A 22,169-nucleotide genomic window follows, 5' to 3' on the forward strand; every position below is an offset into this window, starting at 1 on the left:
TGGAGTCTGCGAACACCGCAAGGGGACTCGACCCGAAACCTGGCCCGCCGCCTGCCCTGCCAGAAGCTAGGCCTGCAGTTTGTGGGGCCATTCAAAGTCGCGCCAGACTGGTGCTCTTATATTCCGTGTTGTTCACGAGGTATGTTGATTTGTTAAACATATATTTTGTGACTGTTTGCTCATTTTTGCACTTTTGCCAATTGGCTGGAGGTTTTGAATCAGTTGTGTCCGTCTGTTGGGTTCTGCTGTTTCAATAAAGTGTGTGCCTGTTCACAACCCTCTGCTCTCCTGCACCTGACTTCGCTACCAGTGCGCCTACCCTTGACAGTGGCTCTATTTTCCTTCAGCACGCATTTATTCTGAATGTCTAAAGAATCCACATGTTGTTCTGAAATCTGAACACAGAAATACTGGACATTTTGAACTATTATTGTGGTGGTGATTTGACAAAATAACAATCATCGTCTAGGATTGGACTCGCATTTTCTGGTCTTGGTCTTGACCCGGTCTCGCATTCCTTGTCCCCCTCCCGATCTCAGTATAGACTCAGCCCCCCGGTCTTGGACTTGACTCGGACTCGATTTGCGCCGGTCTTGGTCTTGATTCGGTCTCGATTTACATGGTCTCGAACACAACACTGGACCCATGGGTTCAATCTCAGAAATCTTCCATTTCAACCCCAACAATAATATAGACAAACAATGACAAACTGTAATGATAATAACAACCTTATGCACTCACAGGGAAGACAGGATGCGAGTTAAATGAACAAAACCTAGTCTAATTCTCTAGCTCCTTCATCAATTCTTGCAGTTACCCTCAGAAAGTACACAAGAAAAAAGAAAATGGCATGCATATCATTCATTAGCAGCAAATAAAAGAAATTCTTTCTAATAGTGCCCCCAAATCCCCAAGCTCCCTGCAACATGGAGTGGGGAATAAAGAAATGGGGGAGAAAGATGCAGAAGGAAACCGTCTCCCTCAAGTGCTTGTTAGACCCAAATTATTATGGCGATGAATAACTTTAAAAATAAATAAGGGAATAAATAAATAAAAAAATAAACATTTATAGATCTAAGTATTATCAGAGGAGCTGCAGGTTTGTTTCCAAGCTCTCCAGGCCCGTTTGAAATCTGCCTTTGTTTTTCACTTTGATATTTAACTCCTAACCTACCCATCGTTTCACCTGATCCCCTGATAACGCTTCACCCACTTCCTCCTATATCCAACTTTTTAGCATGCCATGGCATTGCTGCCCTAATTGGTAATCATTATCATCATCATTAACATTATTATTTTCCTTGCTTCAAAATTCATTAGCATACTGTATGGAGACCCAGGGAGATGCTGTTCTGCGCGTACAGACAGAAGAGGAGAGAGATGGAAGAGAAAGACTTCGGAGAGTCAGAGATGAAGAGCTTGAGAGAAGTAGAGTGGTGGCCAGCTCCTCTCCTCACACCTCTCTCTCGTCTTCTCCAGGGGGACCCAGGATCCTGGCCTGCAGTGCAGGGACATCCCGACCCTGATTCCTAGTTTCAGTATCCCTCTTACATCCCCATGTACCCCCGTCTCTCTCGCACAATTTCAACATGACTCTCCCTCTACACCCCCCACAGCTCCCTGAGTCTCTGAGCGGCTCGCTACATTCCGTTTCATCACACATCAAACAGGCCTGACGCTCTTTGCGCCGTGCGGGCCGGACCCAGGGACAACAACATCTGCACAGGGAGGTGTGTGGGGGACACCGGCCTCTGAAGGGGGGGGTATGGCGAGTGCAGAGCAGATGTCACAGGGACCTGAACAGCAGGTTAGGGGTAGGCCACAGGGACAGCGAGAGGGAATGTCACCACCCACCCACCTCTAGCTAAGTCTAGAGAAAGAGAGAGGAGAGAGAGAGGGGTAGAGCGAAACCCCCCAGTCCTGTCACATACACCCCTCCCCTACTGGCCCTCCAGCAAGGCCCCCCTCCCTCTGCCCCCTTTGACAGTCCAATTAGGTAATTAGTCACCCCAGTGCTAATAAGCTAATCATTATCAGTGTGTTTTTTCTATTACAAAAGCCTTGTCCTCCATGGGTGCCCCCTGAGGGTGGGGGTCCTTTCCTTTTCCTGTTGCGGAGCTGCGTTTTGGGGACACAGAGGTGGTGGGGTTCCTGTCGCAGAGCTGCACTGTGGGGACACAGAGGTGGTGGAGTTCCTGTCGCAGAGCTGCGGTGTGGGGACACAGAGGTAGCAGAGCAGAGATAGATGCAGGGCCTTTGTCTCAGTACTTCCTGTGGCACAGAGAGAGCCAGCACTCTGCTCCACCAGCACATATAAAGGCCACCCTTTAATTGTGACAGAGAGACTCATCTTTGGAAAGGGTCAGAGTGGCTCTCACATCCATTAACACCAGGACTGTTTCCTCTTCCTGGCCTCAGCCCCAGAGCTGAGGTGGGTTGAATATGATCTGCCCTGTGCAACACTGGCGTTTCCCCAATTAGAACAAGTGGCAATCAGGAGCGCTCACTGTCAATGAGTCATCAAAGGGCTCTGTTGAAAATACAGTCAGTTCCAAAATGATTGGAACCCTTGATAAAGATGAGCAAAAAATACAATAAAATAAACAATACAAATACTGAGCTATATTGTATGCTCCAAAAAAATTAATTAGAAAAAGCTTGTTTTCCTTTTGAAGGCAACACTGTAGGCTTTACATTGGTTCAGATATATGCCCAAATGTCGAACTTAAAAACATATATATTTTTTTACATTGTGTGTTCTTGGTCTTGCTGGAAGATCCACTTGTAGCTCAGTTTCTGTCTCCTGGCAGGCAACCAGGATTTGGGCAAAGATGTCCTAGTACTGGGTAAAGTCTTTTAGCAAACTCCAGGCATTTACATTTGTTGGATGACATGAAAAGAGAGCTCTTATCCATGCACACCAGTGGTGTTTGACATTGTCAGTGCTAGTAAGAAAAGACAAGTGCAAGTGTTAGAGCAAGAAAGACAAAGGTAGGTTCTAAGAGGTAGGCTTTCAGCCGGGAAGATTGGCAGGGACTGTCCTGACGTTAGGGGAAAGCTTGTTCCACCATTTGGGGCAGCGGGGTAGCCTAGTGGTTAGAGCATTGGACTAGTAACCGGAAGGTTGCAAGTTCAAACCCCCGAGCTGACAAGGTACAAATCTGTCGTTCTTCCCCTGAACAGGCAGTTAACCCACTGTTCCCAGGCCGTCATTGTAAATAAGAATTTGTTCTTAACTGACTTGCCTAGTTAAATAAATGTAAAATAAATTAAGTTTGGGGCCCAGGACAGAGAATATGTTTGACTGAGATGAGTGGGGGGTTTTGTTTTCAGAAATAACCACAAGCCTTTGGCCTGGAGTGAGTTTTTCTTTCTCTGCCTCTTCTACTGAACGAGTTCCCAAAATTTCACACTTCTATAGCTGAACTAAATCTTGATACGTGATTCAGTGTAGATTTCGCAGCTACCATTTCTGGGCTCATGGTGGGAGTGCTCTGAGCCCACTTGTTTACAGAGTAGGCTACTGTATCTAATCCTTAAAGTTTGGGAAGGCTGAGCCAGGCTGCTCAATGGGAATGAAGGGCAAACCTGCTTGACTGACCTTTCCCAAAAGGTCTGAGCCAGAGAGACCAGCCAAATATCCCCCCTTCCCTTCTCTTTCCTCTATCCCTCCATTTCTCCTCATCTCTCCTCACCACAGATGAAATTACAAAGAATGTTCAACTTTGCCACAACACCATCCTCTATCCTCCTCTCCTGATTCTGTTCGTTTTGTTTTCTGTATTTGTCTGGGGGAGTTGTGGCCCCCCACGGCGCACGCAGAGACAGCCGTTGTGTTGTCCTCATTACCATTCACATTTATCTTGTCATACAGTGAAGAGCTGGCTCCAAACAGCTGTTTTCCGTGGCAGAATAAACAAGGGTTTGTTCTTCTCACACAGAGGAGAGGGATAGGAGGAGGACAGAGGTCTGGCATTTCCTCAGGTGAGATAACAGATCAACAAGAGGACAGAGCACAGAGCACAGAGCACAATACTCACGGTTGAAAGTATGGTGGTCGTATGTCACAAACATTGTTTCAGAGGAGGTTTAATTAGGAAAGATTGGCATACAGTAAGGGTCTATATGCGTAAACATTTGTATACATATTACATTTACCATTGAACCATGAATAAAACATTAACTATCTAGAAAAGCGTCAAACCTCAGAGAGAGATAATTCATGATAATTAATAGACACTATCTTTCTCCTCGATAACAAACCAGCGCACATGTGGTGAACAAGTGCAAGTATATGTGTATCGTGGGCAGCAACCTTTATTAGATACAGCAACATTTAGCTAATAAGGGCACTAGGGCACATTATTACAGTGTGGGTAACGAGAGATAACTTCCTCACCATGGAGGTAGCGAGTGCATTGCGAGTCAGTCCACCACCACTCCATGCATTTTGTATCAGTCACAATTACTCAGAGGCTGTTGATATTTCCCATTCACTTGATTTGTAAAAATGTACATGAAATTACCAGAGGCCAGCTGTAGGGGATAGTGGCTTGAAGCACCACACTAAATAACAGGTCCCTGACAACATTCTGGGGATTTACTAATAACTAGGCTGCTTGTCAGGAAGGAGGGCTAGTCAGTTACATTTAAGCTACAGTATATGGGCTAATGTAAATCCTCCCCACTCCCCCTCATGTCGGAAGTTGGAAGACTGTCCTCAGTCAATATGTTCTCTAAGAGAGATTGACATTTACACAATAATTACCTGTAGGAAAATGGGGGAGGGTTTAGTTTTTTTTAGCCCAGGGAGGTTCATGTAATTTGTCTCAACCGGTCTCAACCTTTAAGTCTTTACTGAAGACTCATCTCCTCAGTGGGTCATATGATTGAGTGTAGTCTGGCCCAGTAGTGTGAAGGTGAACGGAAAGGCTCTGGAGCAATGAACCGCCCTTGCTGTCTCTGCCTGGCCGGTTCCCCTCTTTCCACTGGGATTCTCTGCCTCTAACCCTATTACAGGGGCTGAGTCACTGGCTTACTGGGGCTCCCTCATACCGTCCCTGGGAGTGGTGCGTCAGTCACTTGAGTGGGTTGAGTCAATGACGTGATCTACCTGCCTGGGTTGCCCCCCTTGGGTTGTGCCGTGGCGGAGATCGTTGTGGGCTATACTCGGCTTTGTCTCAGGATGGTAAGTTGGTGGTTGAAGATATCCCTCTAGTGGTGTGGGGGCTGTGCTTTGGCAACGTGGGTGGGGTTATATCCTGCCTCTTTGGCCCTGTCCGGGGGTATCATCGGATGGGGCCACAGTGTCTCCTGACCCTTCCTGTCTCAGCCTCCAGTATTTATGCTGTAGTAGTTTTTGTGTCGGGGAGCTAGGGTCAGTCTGTTATATCTGGAGTACTTCTCCTGTCTTATCCGGTGTCCTGTGTAAATTTAAGTGTGCTCTCTCTAATTCTCTCTTTCTTTCTTTCTTTCTTTCTTTCTTTCTTTCTTTCTTTCTTTCTTTCTTTCTCTCTCTCTGAGGACCTTGGCCCTAGGACCATGCCTCAGGACTACCTGGCATGATGACTCCTTGCTGTCCCCAGTCCACCTGGCCATGCTGCTGCTCCAGTTTCAACTGTTCTGCCTGCGGCTATGGAACCCTGACCTGTTCACCGGACGCGCTACCTGTCCCAGCCCTGCTCTTTTCAACTCTCTAGAGACAGCAGGAGCGGTAGAGATACTCTTAATGATCGGCTATGAAAAACCAACTGACATTTACTCCTGAGGTGCTGACCTGTTGCACCCTCAACAACTACTGTGATTATTATTATTTGACCATGCTGGTCATTTATGAACATTTGAACATCTTGGCCATGTTCTGTTATAATCTCCACCCGGCACAGCCAGAAGAGGACTGGCCACCCCTCATGGCCTGGTTCCTTTCTAGGTTTCTTCCTAGGTTTTGGCCTTTCTCGGGAGTTTTTCCTAGCCACCATACTTCTACACCTGCATTGCTTGCTGTTTGGGGTTTTAGGCTGGGTTTCTGTAAAGCACTTTGCGATATCAGCTGAAGGGCTATATAAATACATTTGATTTGATGTAATTTGTGATCGATTAAATATCATATTGATCCATAGTATATACTACAGGCTATAGGTCTAGTTTATATGAAGAGCATGCTTGGAGAAGCACAGGGCAAAGTTAGATTTCTAAGAAAGATTATTCATACAGCACTTTTATTCGAATGGAACTCTTTTCACCCCCCTTGTCTGCAGTGGTCTGCGAATCCACAACCTTCTGGTTACTTCACCATGTGATGCTTACCAAATGAAGAACAGTTTCTAAACTGCATATCTAAGGCTCTGGTCAGTCCTAAGAGTGAGGGTAAATAGTAGGCATGTTCTCTGCTATCCACTTTACATTCTAATGGTTATTTCGGGTATAGGGGAGTGTCACTTTTTTTTAAAGCGTTCAGGGAGGGTTGGGTAAAAATACACTTTACTGGAGGGAGGGCCATCCATTTTAATTCCAGAGAGATTAGATTTTCTCCAGGTATCCCTCATTATAAATAATATAGATTCAGTTACTAGTACTTGTACTGTATTAAGGTTGATTTATTGTGATAAGTTGGTGTTCAATCTCTCCCTCAGTGTGTGATAGGAAAGGGAGGAGGTGGATGGGTACTGTCAGGCAGACCTCTGCTCTGATAAGGCGATAACAGGTCAGATTCAGCCATCGCTCTGAGAGTTGCCTGTTGTGATTGACAAGTACAAAGAGACATCATAGAGGTTTCCTGGTGGAGCTCCATGCTTTTATGTAGATAAAGACTTTAAAATGAAATAAACAGATAACCACTATCAGGCTTGTAGCCTGAGGCAATAGCATCACTACTAGATTAAACAAAACAATCATCTTCAAAAGTAGAAAAAGTAAATTGTCTTAACCGTCTTAATTATTTAACTCTGGGACAAAGCAATTCCCTGAATTCATTAGGGAACCACGAGAAGCATCATGGGCAGATTTGAATGACAGCAAATTCTTTAAACAGAAACAGTTAGACACCAGGCGGATGATGATTATTCTTGATGACAGATTAGTGCTACTGACAGAATACCTCTCCATCATGCCATTACTGTGGTTTCAGGCGAGTCATATTTGAGGGGTGGACTACAAAACCTGCCCAAAACCTACCCACAAGGACAGCCCTTATTCCCTGAGCAGCCTACCAGTGAAGAAACCAGAGGTAGTATTCTGGAGGGAATTCTACAGAAGAATGCAAGAGAAAACAGACAGGGAATAAATTGAATCCCATACAGTGCGCAACATGTTCAAATAAATCCCATTTTCTTTGAAATTCAAATGAGCTGATAGTCTTCCATCCAATAACTAAGATGTGTAGTAATCAAAACCAACCGAACTGCCGTTGGACTGCACATAGTCCTTCCACGCATGTTTTGCCTTTGAAACAGATCATGTATTGCAGTGAACGGCAGGACAGCGAGCCCAAGTCGCTGGCATGTAAGGAAAACAACACCACTGTCACGGCAACCCAGTTGGGGGGAATTGTAACGTGGCTTATATAGCAAGGATTGCTGCATTGCCCTCTGCAAACGGGAAGGCACGTCCCTGTGTTTTGACCTACCAAAGCCCCATCAGATGTCCAGACCGTACATTCCGATGGCCTCACGGCCGCCATCCCATTTCTGACACCAATGTAGTGAACAAAGTGGAAGGGAAGTGAACCTGGGTTGTTAACGTGAAAGGAAAACACCCTGCGCATCGCGCCATTAGAGTGGAAACTGTAACGTGGTAGCTCGTATATATTTTCTCCCGCAATAAACTGACCAGGAAAACTTCAACTCTCAAATCTCTAAACCCAGTGCAGTTTCACTTAAACACATAACTCCCCGTAAATTGACTAGCAAATTTCCCTGGGCCTCCAGCCCTCTCCCCCCTCCCCTTTTGACCTTCACCATTACTGCGGTCCCAAACATCCCATATTGATTCTGAGAACTATCTGTTTACTCCTCGTATGCCTCCACTCCCTCCCAGCTGCAGGAGAGGAGCATTGTTTGCCCCGAGGCAATCAGCGGGGCCCAGCTTGTTCCAGACTTTGATCATCGTTCAGTCAGAGGATTAACATATGCACGCTTTCTTCCTCCAGTTTGTCACCGTGCCTGATCATAAATCTATGGGCTCCCCTCTTTCCCTCCAATATGGGATGAGCCCCATGAATCAATGGCCGTAGTTCATGTCTCTTGCTCAACATAGATCCTAATGGTGGATGAATGTCTGTAGGTAAAACTGTGTTTATTCCAACTCCATGACTGATTCAGTATGCCACCTCTCATCCACATGCATGCCAGGTAGTAGAAAATCAAATCACGGATATGAATATTATCAAAATGTATATGGGGGACGATGAGAGAGAACAATCTGAAATGATTTCTGAGAACACAGCGTACATTCAAAACAGACAAAGCAAAAAGCGAATTAAGTCAATGATTTTCTAAGTGTTCATGCTGGCTAAAATGGGACTACTATAAAAGGCACTGCAGTGCAGGGGTGCATCTGGCTCTCTGTCATGCCAGCCCTAGCTGTGAAGTAAGTGTACTAATTGCAGTGATATGGGCCTGCTACAGTCTCCACTGTTTGTCTGCACTAGCTAGAGGAACTAATTTAAGGGCTGGGGAAGAGCTGAGAATGCAGCCTGATAGGCTGAATGGCTGTGGAAGTGGGACACAGTGCCCTAACGGGGCGGGAGAGGGGGGAGGGGGGTTCTCCATTGGCCACTGTTGTGCTGTTGAGCTGGTATACCTACACTCCCAACTAACTGAGCCAATATCACCACGCTTATTATGACCTAATTAGACATTAGCTAATGTGCCTATATGCCCATCATCCTGCCCTAAATACCATAAATTATCTCATGGTCAACTTTTTGGTTATCATGTGAAAAGGCAGTCTCTATAGTCATGGGCAGATTGGCCATCTGGCATTTCGGTCAAATGTGTTAGAAATACCAGGGCCAATTTCCGGTCCCAGTCCGCCCCCGTCTATAGGTCATAACACAATTAACCATAGCTATTGATTCACATGAGCACCACTTCCATTGAGCCTTGCAATGGAGCCTCAAAAAATGCAATGAAATAAGAATTTCCAGGTAGCTGAGCTGCATGCAGTGAATAAAAACACAGTAACGACACGAGCCAAGGCTTGGCTGCAGATTCCAGGTTACAAGCAGCCCAAACTGTACGAGCTCTCATCCTCATCAACCTGCAGGTCTGAACTGAGCAATGAGCAGAGCGACCTGCAAGGTGTTGGAGCCCAGGCCCTAATAAACCTGGAGCGCAGCTTGCCGTAAGGATACATCTTTTCCTGTCATGGAAAAACCAATCCACCCGCCCCGACAGTGATACCATCAGCCGTGCTCTGGGCGGCGTGACACAGGGATGACCCGCTGTTTCCCGCATGAAGCCGGCTCTACAGACTGATGAGCACAAACATCAAACAGGCCGTGACAGACCTCCCAGCGACGTCTCTCCACTGCCCTGTCTCATGCTCTCCCCTTTTATTTGGGGTTGATGTAGGAGGACGGATCGTCAAATATCGATCATGGTGTGCTCCGTAAAATTCTCTCTCCAGGTTTGAAAGGTGATTATAGACCCAGGCCCAGCTGATGCAGACAGTGGTGTGTGTGTGTGTGTGTGTGTCTCTCTCAGATGCTGCTACCCAATATGTTCCAATCATCCAGACACAGACACCCCAAAGAGAATGACTAGAGGGAAAGATATCTAAAATAGGCCATGGAAATACTGAGAATAATGCATATGAAATCCAATCATAAAAATTATAATGATTTGGAGCCATCCCTCCAACCATCCTCCTTTCCCTTGCCTGCCTTCTGTTGAAGAGGCTCCAGAATTCCCCATAAGATGCAGCTAGATTCCAACTGTTTGCAATAGGAATTAATTAAGGTTGTGGGTAGAGTTTTTGACAGGGGCTCCAGAGTGCAAAGCGGTGTGATTCTTGGCGCTGACCTAGCCCAGCGGGGGTACTCGCTGCGTCTTTGAGGCGGGGGGAAGATAGAGGGTGGCAGAAAGGAGAGAGGCAAAGTCGTGGGGGCTGGCTCCATGCCGGCAACCAGGCCTGCCACGTCTGTGTTCCTGCTTTGAAGTGTCACCTTGAGAGAAGAGCCGATGTCCGGGAAGCAGGGAGGGCGGGCGCCGTGGAAAGGAGTGGCACTGTTGGCATTGCTAGACACGGCGTTTTAATATTACATGGGCTCCCGTCCATCTCTCTACACACATAGAAAATTCCTTCTGCTTGATTTAGTTTGAAAGTAGATCTTTGGGGATCTTTTCTTTCTTTTCTCCTCGCCGTGCTGTGGCTCAACACCTGTGCTGCTTCTGTGTCCACCCTGGCCTGAACAAATGTCAAGCTCTCAAAACGGAATATATTTAGTAAGGCATAATATCATTCAGCATAACACCAAATGGTCAATAATGTATGACTAGGTGCTTATATTCTGATCAATTTGATGTACAGTATTTCTACAAGAAAGTAGGCTTGAACCAAACATGTAAGTTGGCAGCAGAGGCAATATAACGGACTATAAAACTATACTGAACAAAAATGTAAACGCAACATCAATTCAAATCAAATCAAATGTTGTCACATGCGCCGAATACAACAGGTATAGGTAGACCTTACCGTGAAATGCTTACTTACAAGCTCTTAACCAAAATTGCAGTTCAATAAATAGAGTTAAGAAAATATTTACTAAATAAACTAAAGTATATATATTTTTAAGTAACACAAGAAAATTGATGACTGGGAATACAGATATGCATCTGTTTAATTGAACCTTAACCAGGAAGGGCTCATTGAGATTTAAAATATATTTTTCAAGAGCGTCCTTGCCAAGATAGGCAGCACCAAGTCATTACAAAAAGTACAGACAAACAACATGAAAAACTACAAGTAATCTAGTAAAAACCATAGAATTCACAAGAGTATAACAAAATCAAAAACAGCAAACTAAAAACATTGACAGGTCAGGGAATCAGTCTCAAGATCATTTATCAGTGATTTAAAAATACCAATCGGGACAAGTTCTTCCAGTTTAAAAGTATTTTGTAAAGCTTTCCAAGACGATGGCGCAGAGTACATAAAAGCCCTTTTACCAAATTCAGTTCGGACATTTGGAACAGTTAGCAGGATAAAGTCCAGCGAACGAAGAGAGTACCCACCACATTTCTGAACAATAAAAATGCCCAAATAAAAAGGTAGTAAACCCAAAATGGCTTTGTAAATAAAAGTATACCAGTGCCTGAGCCTACGAGTGACTAGAGAAGGCCAGCCCACCCTGGTATACAAAGTGCAGTGGTGCGTAAGGGTTTTGCAGTTTAAATAAATCTCAAAGTGCCATGATAAAGGGTGTCAATTGATCTCAAACATTGAGGGGAAGCATTCATATATAAAATATCCCCATAGTCTAGTAAAGGCATAAATGTAGCTGATTACTAGCCTCCTTCTGGCTTCAAAAGAAAAACAGGCCTTATTCCTAAAATAAAATCTCATTTTCAGCTTCAATTTTTTTTGTAAATTGTTGAATATGCTATTTAAAAGAGGCCGTCATCAATTAAAATTCCAAGATATTTATATGAAGTTACAACCTCAATCTCCTTTCCCTGGCAGGTAGTAATAGGTGAAATGTTCAGAGGTCTATTTTTTGCTTTAGAAAACACCATTAGTTTAGTTTTGTCAGTATTGAGGATAATCTTCAATTGACACAAGGTATGTTGAACAGTATAAAAAGCAGTTTGCAAGTTCTGGAAAGCTTTTGGAAGAGATGAGGCACAACAGTAAATAACAGTATCATCAGCATAAAAATGAAGTTGCGCATTTTGGACATTTTGTTTATAAATAGTGAATAAGAGAGGACCAAGTACAGAGCCTTGGGGCACACCATTAAAGACATACAATTTAACAGACACAAGCCCGTCAAATTGAGTGCACTGAATTCTATCAGACAGATAGTTAGCAAACCATGCAACTGCATGCTCTGAAAGACCTACCCTCGACAACCTCTGCCTTAGCACAGCATGATCAACTGTATCAAAAGCCTTAGAGAGATCAATAAAAAGTGAGACACAATGCTGTTTTTTGTCAAGGGCTTCAGTGATATCATTTAAAACCTTCATGGCTGCTGTAATTGTGCTATGGTTCTTCCTGAAGCCCGATTGGTACATTGATAAAATAGAGTTAGTAAATAAAAACTCTTTTAGCTGTTCACTCACAAGGGTTTCAAGTATTTTCACCAGGGGTGACAGCTTTGAGATTGGCCTAGAATTATTTAAAAGAGTTGGATCTCCCCCTTTTAAAAGTGGTAGGGCAAATGCTGATTTACAGATTTTCGGGATTTCATTTACATTCCAGGGTTAGATTGAACAGAGATGTAAGTGGTTCAGCTATGAAATCAGCTGCCAGATTGAAAACGCAGAGATCCAAAAGATCAAGACCTCTAGGCTTTCTCTGATCTAAGGATTTCAGGGCTTTATGTACCACCTGCACTGAGAATGGCAAAAAGCTAAAAGTTTGACCAGCTCTCACTGGTTCATCCACACAGGGTTGTAGAGACAGAGGACACTGAATCAAACAGCCTACCAGATGATACAAAGTGCTCGTTGAAGCAATTCAGCATTTCAGTTTTGTCATATGCAGCAACAGAGTCCTTCAAAACACATGGTGGTAATTCATTAACATTACTGTTACAGACAGACTTAATAGCCTTCCAAAACTTTCTAGGGTCATTCAGGTTGTCAGTGGTAACAGACATAAAATATTCAGACTTGGCCTTCCTGAGAAGAAAAGAACACTTGTTTCGTAACTGCCTAAAAATAAGCCAATCAGCATCAGAACATGATTTCCTTGCTTTAGCCCAGGCTAGATTACAGTCGTGAATAATACAAGACAGCTCAGAAGAAAACCATGGATTATCCCGCCCTTTAACCCTGAACCTGCGGAATGGGGCATGTTTGTTTACTATTTGGAAAAAATCATCATGAAAGAATTTCCAGGCAGTTTCCACATCAGGGATAAACTCAATCTTGAAACAAAGCCTGCTCATTAAAACACTTCAAATTTCTCTTTCGAATTAAACGTGGGTTTGTCTTAGGAACCTTAATATTTCTAACAGCAACAACAACACAATGGTCACTTAAATCATTATAAAAAAACACCAACCGCAGAATATTTATGTGGAACATTTGTCAATATCAAATCAATCAGGGTAGATTTATCTGGGCATTTCAGATTTGGGCGAGTGTGTGAGTTAATCAACTGGGTAAGATTCATAGAATTACAAAACATTTTTAAATCATCAGACACAGGCTTTAACCAACACCAGGTGAGATCACCAATCAAGATCATTTCACTGAAAATAAGTTCAGACATAAGGTGCGTCAAGGGTAGCCTAGTGGTTAGTGCATTGGACTAGTAACCGAAAGGTTGCAAGTTCAAATCCCTGAGCTGACAAGGTACAAAATCTGTCGTTCTGCCCTTGAACAGGCAGTTAACCCACTGTTCCTAGGCCGTCATTGAAAATAAGAATTTGTTCTTAACTGACTTGCCTAGTAAAAAGAAAAGAAAGAAAAGAAAATGCATTGCAGAGGGGGGTCTGTAACAGCCAATCACAGTTATAGAGAGCGGAGGGGGGTCTATAACAGCCAATCACAGTTATAGAGAGGCCCTTTGAAACCTCAATATTCAAAGCAAGAAATTCCAACTGTTTACAAATAGTTTCAGACTTTGCCACACTTACAGGGAATTTAGTTTTTACATAGATAGCCACACCTTCACCTTTCTTAACTCGATCAGTGCAATAAATATTGTAATGACTTATACAAATATCTTTATCAAAAACAGACTTGCTGAGCCAGGTTTCAGAAGACACAATTACATCAGCATCAGTTGATTTAGGCCAAATCCTAACCCCATCAATTTTTTTGACAACAGGCTGCGTACATTTAATTGAAAAATACCAAAACCAGATCTTGATTTAAAATCAGAGGGGGTTTGGAGACATTGCATATCAGGGCCAGGGTTAGGTTGCACGTTACCTGATATCAACAAAAGAAGAATAACTAGGCACCTTTGTTTAAAAACCTTGCACGGCTTCTCTTTTTTAAGAGACCTACTGCAAGCGAATTCTACAAGTGAGTTTCCAGACAATACAAAACATTCATTTAAAACCATTAGACTTTGGTAGTGACACAAATTCCTACTGTTCACATCATGCCACAAATACATCGGCACTTGGACGAGTGGACCGAGTGAAAAAGAGCTATCTGTTGGTCACAGATACCTTAAAAAAAGGTAGGGGCGTGGATTTAAAAAACAGTCCGTATCTGGTGTGACCAAGCAGCGAGACATCTCCTTCTCATAGAGTTGATCAGGCTGTTGATTGTGGCATGTGGAATGTGGTCCCAATCCTCTTCAATGGCTGTACAAAGTTACTGAATATTGGCAGGAACTTGAACACGCTGTCATACACGTTGATCCAGAGCATCCCAAACATGCTCAAAGGGTGACATGTCTGGTGAGTATGCAGGCCATGGAAGAACTGGGGCATTTTCAGCTTCCAGGAATTGTGTACAGATCCTTGCGACGTGGGGTCATGCCTTATCATGCTGAAACATGAGGTGATGGCGGCAAATTAATAGCACAACAATGGGCTTCAGGATTTCGTCACGGTATCTCTGTGACATTGAAATTGCCATCGATAAAATGCAATTGTGTTCGTTGTCCGTAGCTTATGCCTGCCCATACCATAACCCCACCGCCACCATGGGGCACTCTGTTCACAACGTTGACAACAGCAAACTGCTCAACCACACAACGCCGCACACGTAGTCTGCGGTTGTGAGGCCGGTCGGACCTAATACCAAATACTCTAAAACGACGTTGGAGTCGGCTTATGGTAGATAAATTAACATTCAATTATCTGGCAAAAGCTTTGGTGGACAGTCAGTATGCAATCAGCATACCAATTGCACATTCCCTCAAAACTTGAGACATTTGTGGCATTGTGTTGTGTAACAAAACTGCACATTTTAGAGTGGCCTTTAATTGTACCCAGCACAAGGTGCACCTGTGTAGTGATCATGCTGTTTAATCAGCTTCTTCATATGCTACACCTGGGTGAATGGATTATCTTGGCAAAGTAAAAATGCTCACTAACAGGGATGTAAACCAATTTCTGCACAAAATTTGAGAGAAATAAGCTTTTTGTGCATTATATGTATTTTATTTCAGCTCATGAAACATGGGACCAACACTTTACATGTTGCATTTATATTTTTGTTCAGTGTACTTATTAGTTGGAGATACCTTGAATTGAGGGGGGTACACTCCATTTGATAGTACTGCTATCATAAACTAAATCTATTTCAGTGATGCTAATTGCTAAGCTAATGTTACTCACTTGCCCATATAATTGCTTTTTTTTAATGAAAAGTCAGTATCATTAGGGGAAAAACACATCCTATCAAAATCTTTTAGCAATCTTCCCATGTCCCTCCCTCCTGCCAAGACTCAGTGTTGTAGAGCACACCAGAATATCAAGCACTGTGTCAGTCATTTCACTGGCAGTGTGCTGCGAGAGAATGAAGAGAGCTTCTCGGGTATGAGGGAAGTGTAACAGAGAATGAGGAAGGAGGTGTTTTGAAGTGAGGAAATAAAATTAAAAAATCTTTCTACCCACTTTAAAAACCGTCCCAGTTCACAAATAGCAGTTTTAACTCCCCTGATTAGCTCTGACATCTGCAGCCTTTCATCTTTCCCTCCATCTTGTTTTTTAAAATCACATGAACCCAAACGGGCATCCTTTAATGGCATCTTTTTTTAGGAAAGCTGAAAGAGGAAAGATAATTAAAATAATTAAACCATAGGGATTGGCCTGTGCATGCTCCTCTTCTCTCTCTCTCTTTCTCTTTTCTTTTCTTCTCTCCTTTTTAAAGTTTTGAATCTGCTTTGCTTACTGATTCAAGAGAGAGAGAGAGAGAGAGAGAGAGAACGAGAGAGTGAGACTCACCACCCTCATTTAATTGCATTAACTCTCCTCTCAGAGGTCCAATTTTTTCATCCAAAAACAGCAACCAATATAGTCTGATGTGGAGGTGCATGTCAGCTGTCTAAATGTGATAGTGGGGGAAGGGCACATGTTCTAAACAGACTTTATAGTGCATATTTATTGAGTCTATTTTAGGGTGTTTTGCATAAGACCTCGTATTAAAAAAAGGAACAAGTATATTCTTTAATGATTATTTATTCATGGACTTTTAAGCTTTTAATGAGGACAAATGAAGCCATTTTCCACAGTGTCAGTATGTAGTATGCTTACCAAAAATGTTCTTGTTTTGCATTTTTCATCCAGTGTGTGACCATGTGGAATAAACACAAACATTTAAATAGAACTAGGCTTTTGAAAGGGAGACTTAGATAATCATGATTTTAACTTGATCCTGCATAAATTCCTTATCTTAAATATTTCTCCTATAAATTCTTATCAAATTCAAATCATGATACTTAACAGCTGCATAGTATTTTCTGTATTTTCTAAATTAGATTTCAATTCATTTAGATTATTGCAATAATTTAAGAGAACATCTTGAATTAATACAAACTTTTGAGTTTGATGTCCAGTGCAATGGACAGAAAGAACTATTTCAAACTCATTATAATAGGATAGAACGTTGTCAAGTGCCTATAGACTTTCAAACAAAGTCTTACTTGAGGAAAACCTTCTTCTGGGCAACTTCAAAGAGCATTTCCTGGTCATTAAATATGTCATTATGATATTATTAGGAAAAGGAGGACATTAAGTATTGAAAAGTTTAAAACTTTACTGGCCACATGAATGTAACAGATGCTCCAGTTCATTGGAAAGTGTGGATATTAATTCAGGAGATAGTTGCTGTAAAAGAGAGAGATGTGTTCGCCTGTATTCAAATATTTTTTTCCTTCTCACTAATTGGTCTTTTGACCAATCAGATCAGCTCTGAAAAAGATCTGATATGAAAAAATACCAACTAGTGGAAAAAAATATCAGAATTGGGCTTCCCGTGTAAATGCAACTACGTCTGCTTGCAATTTTATACATAAATATCTTCTGTTGCTTAGCACCCCTGTATTAACCTATTTAGAAACATCTGTAATGTAGTGTATTAATTGATGTTTGGAAATTAAGGGTGGCAGGTAGCCTAGCAGTTAAGTGCGTTGGGCCAGAAACCGAAAGGTCGCTGGTTACAATCCCCGAGCTGACTAGGGGGGAAAACTGATGATGTACCCATGAGCAAGGCACTTAACCCTAATTGCTTTTGAAAGTCATTCTGGATAAGAGTGTCTGCTAAATGACTAAAATGTAACTGTGTAAGAATCAATGTAGCAAAGTAATACTCTGCATTACAGGTGTATTTCTGAAAATTGTTATGAAATAATTCAAACTTTACTATTTTTGTCTCTAAAAAAAAATATTATCCACAGGGCTTTACTGTTGGTAAGAGATAGACATTCTCCTTAGAGCCCAATTCTAACTTGAACTTTTCCTCATTCAGATCATTTTCACAGGGCTTCATTTCAAGTTGGCAAAAAGAGAAGAAACCCTTTGCTGGAAATACTTTAGATTTTATATTAAAATGTTCATGGAATCTATGAGAACATTGAGGAGCAATTTCACATTTGCACTGACATCGAATTTCTCAAGAAATGTTAAATCACAAATTGCCAAGGATTCCCTCTGTGCCCAATTATCCTGCATCAATTTCCCTGACCCCGTGGAGGACTGGTGAATTAATCATACCATCTTTTTTTTACTCACTCATGAAATACATAGGCACATGTTTGATAAACTAATCATACTTGCTCAGTTATACCCACAATGATTCCTTTCCTTTTACAGACTGATATAGAACCAAGTAGTGAAGGGAACTAAGCTTTGTCGACGACACACACACACACAAAATATCGGCATAAATCGGTCACTATTCATTTTATGGCTTTGCCCAATATATTCAAAAAAGTATTTGATCCACTGCTGATTTTGTACATTTGCCTACTGACCAAGAAATGATCAGTCTATAATTTTAATGGTAGGTTTATTTGAACAGACAGATTAACAAAAGAAATCCAGAAAAATAATGTTATAAACTGATTTGCATTTTAATGAGGGAAATAAGTATTTGACCCCTCTGCAAAACATGACTTAGTACTTGGTGGCAAAACCCTTGTTGGCAATCACAGAGGTCAGACGTTTCTCGTAATTGGCCACCAGGTTTGCACACATCTCAGGAGGGATTTTGTCCCACTCCTCTTTGCAGATCTTATCCAAGTCATTAAGGTTTCGAGGCTGACGTTTGGCAACTTGAACCTTCAGCTCCCTCCACAGATTTTCTATGGGTTTACGGTCTGGAGACTGGCTAGGCCACTCCAGGACCTTAATGTGCTTATTCTTGAGCCACTCCTTTGTTGCCTTGGCCTTGTGTTTGGGGTCATTGTCATGCTGGAATACCCATCCACGACCCATTTTCAATGCCCTGGCTGAGGGAAGGAGGTTCTCACCCAAGATTTGACGATACATGGCCCCGTCCATTGTCCCTTTGATGCGGTGAAGTTGTCCTGTCTCCTTAGCAGAAAAACACCCCCAAAGCATAATGTTTCCACCTCCATGTTTGACGGTGGGGATGGTGTTATTGGGGTCATAGGCAGCATTCCTTCTCCTCCAAACACGGCGAGTTGAGTTGATGCTAAAGAGCTCCATTTGTCTCATCTGACCACAAAACTTTCACCCAGTTGTCCTCTGAATCATTCAGATGTTCATTGGCAAACTTCAGACGGGCATGTATATGTGCTTTCTTGAGCAGGGGGACCTTGCGGGCGCTGCAGGATTTCAGTCCTTCATGGCGCAGTGTGTTACCAATTGTTTTCTTGGTGACTATGGTCCCAGCTGCCTTGAGATCATTGACAAGATCCTCCCGTGTAGTTCTGGGCTGATTCCTCACCGGTCTCATGATCATTGCAACTCCACAAGGTGAGATCTTGCATGGAGCCCCAGGCCGAAGGAGATTGACAATTCTTTTGCGTTTTTCATTTGCGAATGGATTTGCGAATCGCTGTTGTCACCTTCTCACCAAGCTACTTGGTGATGGTCTTGTAGCCCATTCCAGCCTTATGTAGGTCTACAATCTTGTCCCTGACATCCTTGGAGAGCTATTTGGTCTTGGCCATGGTGGAGAGTTTGGAATCTGATTGCTTCTGTGGACAGGTTTCTTTTATATTGGTAACAAACTGAGATTAGGAGCACTCCCTTTAAGAGTGTGCTCGTTACCAGTATAAAAGACACATGGGGGCCAGAAATCTTTCTGATTGAGAGGGGGTCAAATACTTATTTCCCTCATTAAAATGCAAATAAATAACGTTGACATGCATTTTTCTGGATTTGTTGTTGTTATTCTGTCTCTCACTGTTACAATAAACCTACCATTAAAATGATACTGATCATTTCTGTCAGTGGGAAAACGTACAAAAATTAGCATCCAATACTTTTTTTCACCTCACTCATATATATATATTAGTATTTAAACAAATACATCCTGTAGCTCCCACTGACAGTATTTGACAATAATTGTCTATGGACTTGTTCGCTCCAATCTACCAGACCGGTTTACCTGTTGATTGAACCACTGTGGAAAAAGGCTGAGTATTTAGAACAACAGTGCTCTCTAGTGGGGAATGGAGACAAAATTGTTTAGGGATCAGTTTGAGCCTTGAAGTAAGAGTTGTGTGACTATAGAAAATCAAATGAAAAACATTCAGAGGATCTGTAGTGCAAAACATTGAAGACGATTTTTATTGTTCACAGTTAAACGCAAGCAACTGCTTTTAAAGAACTTTGTTTTCTCAAAATCTCCAGCTCCAAAAGGAATCCCAGGTCAAGCTTTCCATTCAGTCCACGCTTGATTGGACCTTCTATCTTGGGTTTGTTGTAGCCCCTACTACTATACTGTTGGCATTAAAGTGGATTGTTGAACATGCTTTAGATAGCAAGGCAGAGGGAATAACAGCTGAAGTTCACAGTGGACAACAGGATTTATGACCATTTAAAACACATGGAAGAACCCAAAAGAAAGAGGCAATTCTGACTGTCATTGGTCAGTAGGACCAATAAGAATCAATTGGCAGAGACTTGTTTTTCTTTTCAGACTCACTGTAGCTATGACAAGAGGATGACACATGCAAACCTTTTATACAGCAATCAGCCCTTTTGAGAGACACCCAGATACCGAACTAGAATAGGAGCACTTGGTGAGGTCAATGAGTAATTTTGAAATGGTTGTATTCTATATCTGGTAAATGTTTGGCACTGTCTTTCCGTACACTTTCGGTTAGTGAACTTAAACAGAAAATACTGCTGCACACAGGTTGATGTACTGCAAATGATTTGTCAGAATTAACATAACAAGTCTGATTTAAAGTCAGGGTAAGTGGTTATCAGCCACAATAGTTGCAGAAAGTTACAAGTACTTTAAGTATCATATTTTTCACTACTCATAAAGAAAAAAAACATTTCTAAATGATTGCAACATGACTTAAACATACACTTGCATGCATGCATACACTCTCCCTCTTCAACACATACTAAAGGTAATTTCTGTCAGGAACATAATGAAACCAGCATGGGGGGGAAAAAAAGCAATCCTCCTATATTTTATCTACAATGAAACAGTCAAACTCCCACGTTCCTCCCCAAGCATAGCAGAGGAGTTGGACTCATTGACAACAATCTCATACTTGGCACAGCTACTCCCCAAGCCTTGAGGATCACACCACCCCAACCCACCTCCTTCACACATCACCAGTACAGGTGCTCAAGACAATAGCCAACCAAAACCAGGCTTTCATAACCATCCCGTTCTCACACTCTACAAGACTAATACATATGAATGAAAAGGCCCTCATACTTAGTGTTTTATACTTGTTTTGAACCCAATATGGCGTATTCTTATAACTTCAAACAACAAATTTGGAACTAGGGTCTCTATTTATATGAAATTGTTTCAGGAAAAAAATAACTCCCAGCTGTCTAAGTATATAAAATGCCTAAGTATAACTGCAGTCAGACCAGATAGATAATGTGGTCGATGCTGGTAGATTGTAAAATGACCTTATTTAAACCTTCCTTCATTCATTCCCATCTTTACATCTGGGATTAAATCAATCAGTGGTTCAAATCCTGTTGTCCACTTGAGGGAATGGGATAACACTGAATTTAACAGAGCTTTGTCTTCAACTCTTACGGTTCTACTGCTTGTAGCTCTTGCTCCAGACAACCTCTTCTCTCGCAGTTTGGTGTCTCTTTAACTGTGCTCTTGTTGTGTTTCGTTGTAGTCCATGATCCTAAATTGCTGTTGCTGTCTGGGTTGTGCTTCGCTGGCCATTGCCACTGCCCCTCCCCTTTCTCCTCCCATTTCCCTCGTAGGACTCTCCTGCTTGATAGCCCTTTGCCTGGTTTCAGGTGGGTGCTCCTTGGCAGGCACAGTGAGAGGGGCCCCTACTATAGAGGCAGGGACAAGGGGAGGGGTAGGGGCAGGGACAGGGACAGAGACAGGACATGTCAGAGCATTCCCCAGTGGGGGAAATAAGGGCTCCAGACACTGCTCAGTCTTCAGGCCCTGTGAAAGGCCGGCCAGTTGGGGGGGCTCCTCTTCACACTGGCTTTCGCTCTTGTTCCGGAACAGCTCCCGCGCCCTCATGCCCAGGAAGCTGTTGGCGCTGGGGTAGGAGCCAACGGTGAGGGGGACGGCGTCAGGGGGCAGCGGGGTGGCGGCCAGGGGGGCATGGGGACGGGAAGAGGGCTCCACAAGGAGAGGCGGGGGGATGTCCTGGGTGCTGCTGGCAGAGTTGACAGGGGGAGCTTTAGGTGAGTTCGCCTTTGGTTGCCCTGGCAATAAAGTGCTGCCGTTGCCCCGTGGGGACTGATATGGTCTGCTGTCATCAGACCACTCAGTGGTCCCCAATGTGACAGGTCCATCTGGTTCCATGATACTGCCATTACCATAGTGACAGAGGAAAACATGGAGGGTGATTACTTTAATATACATTTGGCTTCCAATGGCACAAATACACAT

General features: G+C 42.8%; 1 protein-coding gene across 3 annotated transcripts in view; it reads right to left on the reverse strand.

The window, feature by feature from the left end:
* Positions 1-19,863: 19,863 nt before the first annotated feature.
* LOC118385245 (hamartin-like) overlaps positions 19,864-22,169 on the reverse strand; it is a 39,384-nt gene continuing 37,078 nt past the window's right edge. For all 3 annotated transcript variants that reach the window (XM_035772224.2, XM_035772222.2, XM_035772223.2), the window contains one exon: positions 19,864-22,086. In XM_035772224.2, coding sequence (XP_035628117.1) covers positions 21,399-22,086 — 688 coding nt within the window. In that variant the 3' untranslated portion in view covers positions 19,864-21,398. The remainder of the gene's footprint in view (positions 22,087-22,169) is intronic.

This window comes from Oncorhynchus keta, chromosome 6, assembly GCF_023373465.1.
Source record: "Oncorhynchus keta strain PuntledgeMale-10-30-2019 chromosome 6, Oket_V2, whole genome shotgun sequence".
Lineage (NCBI taxonomy): Eukaryota > Metazoa > Chordata > Actinopteri > Salmoniformes > Salmonidae > Oncorhynchus > Oncorhynchus keta.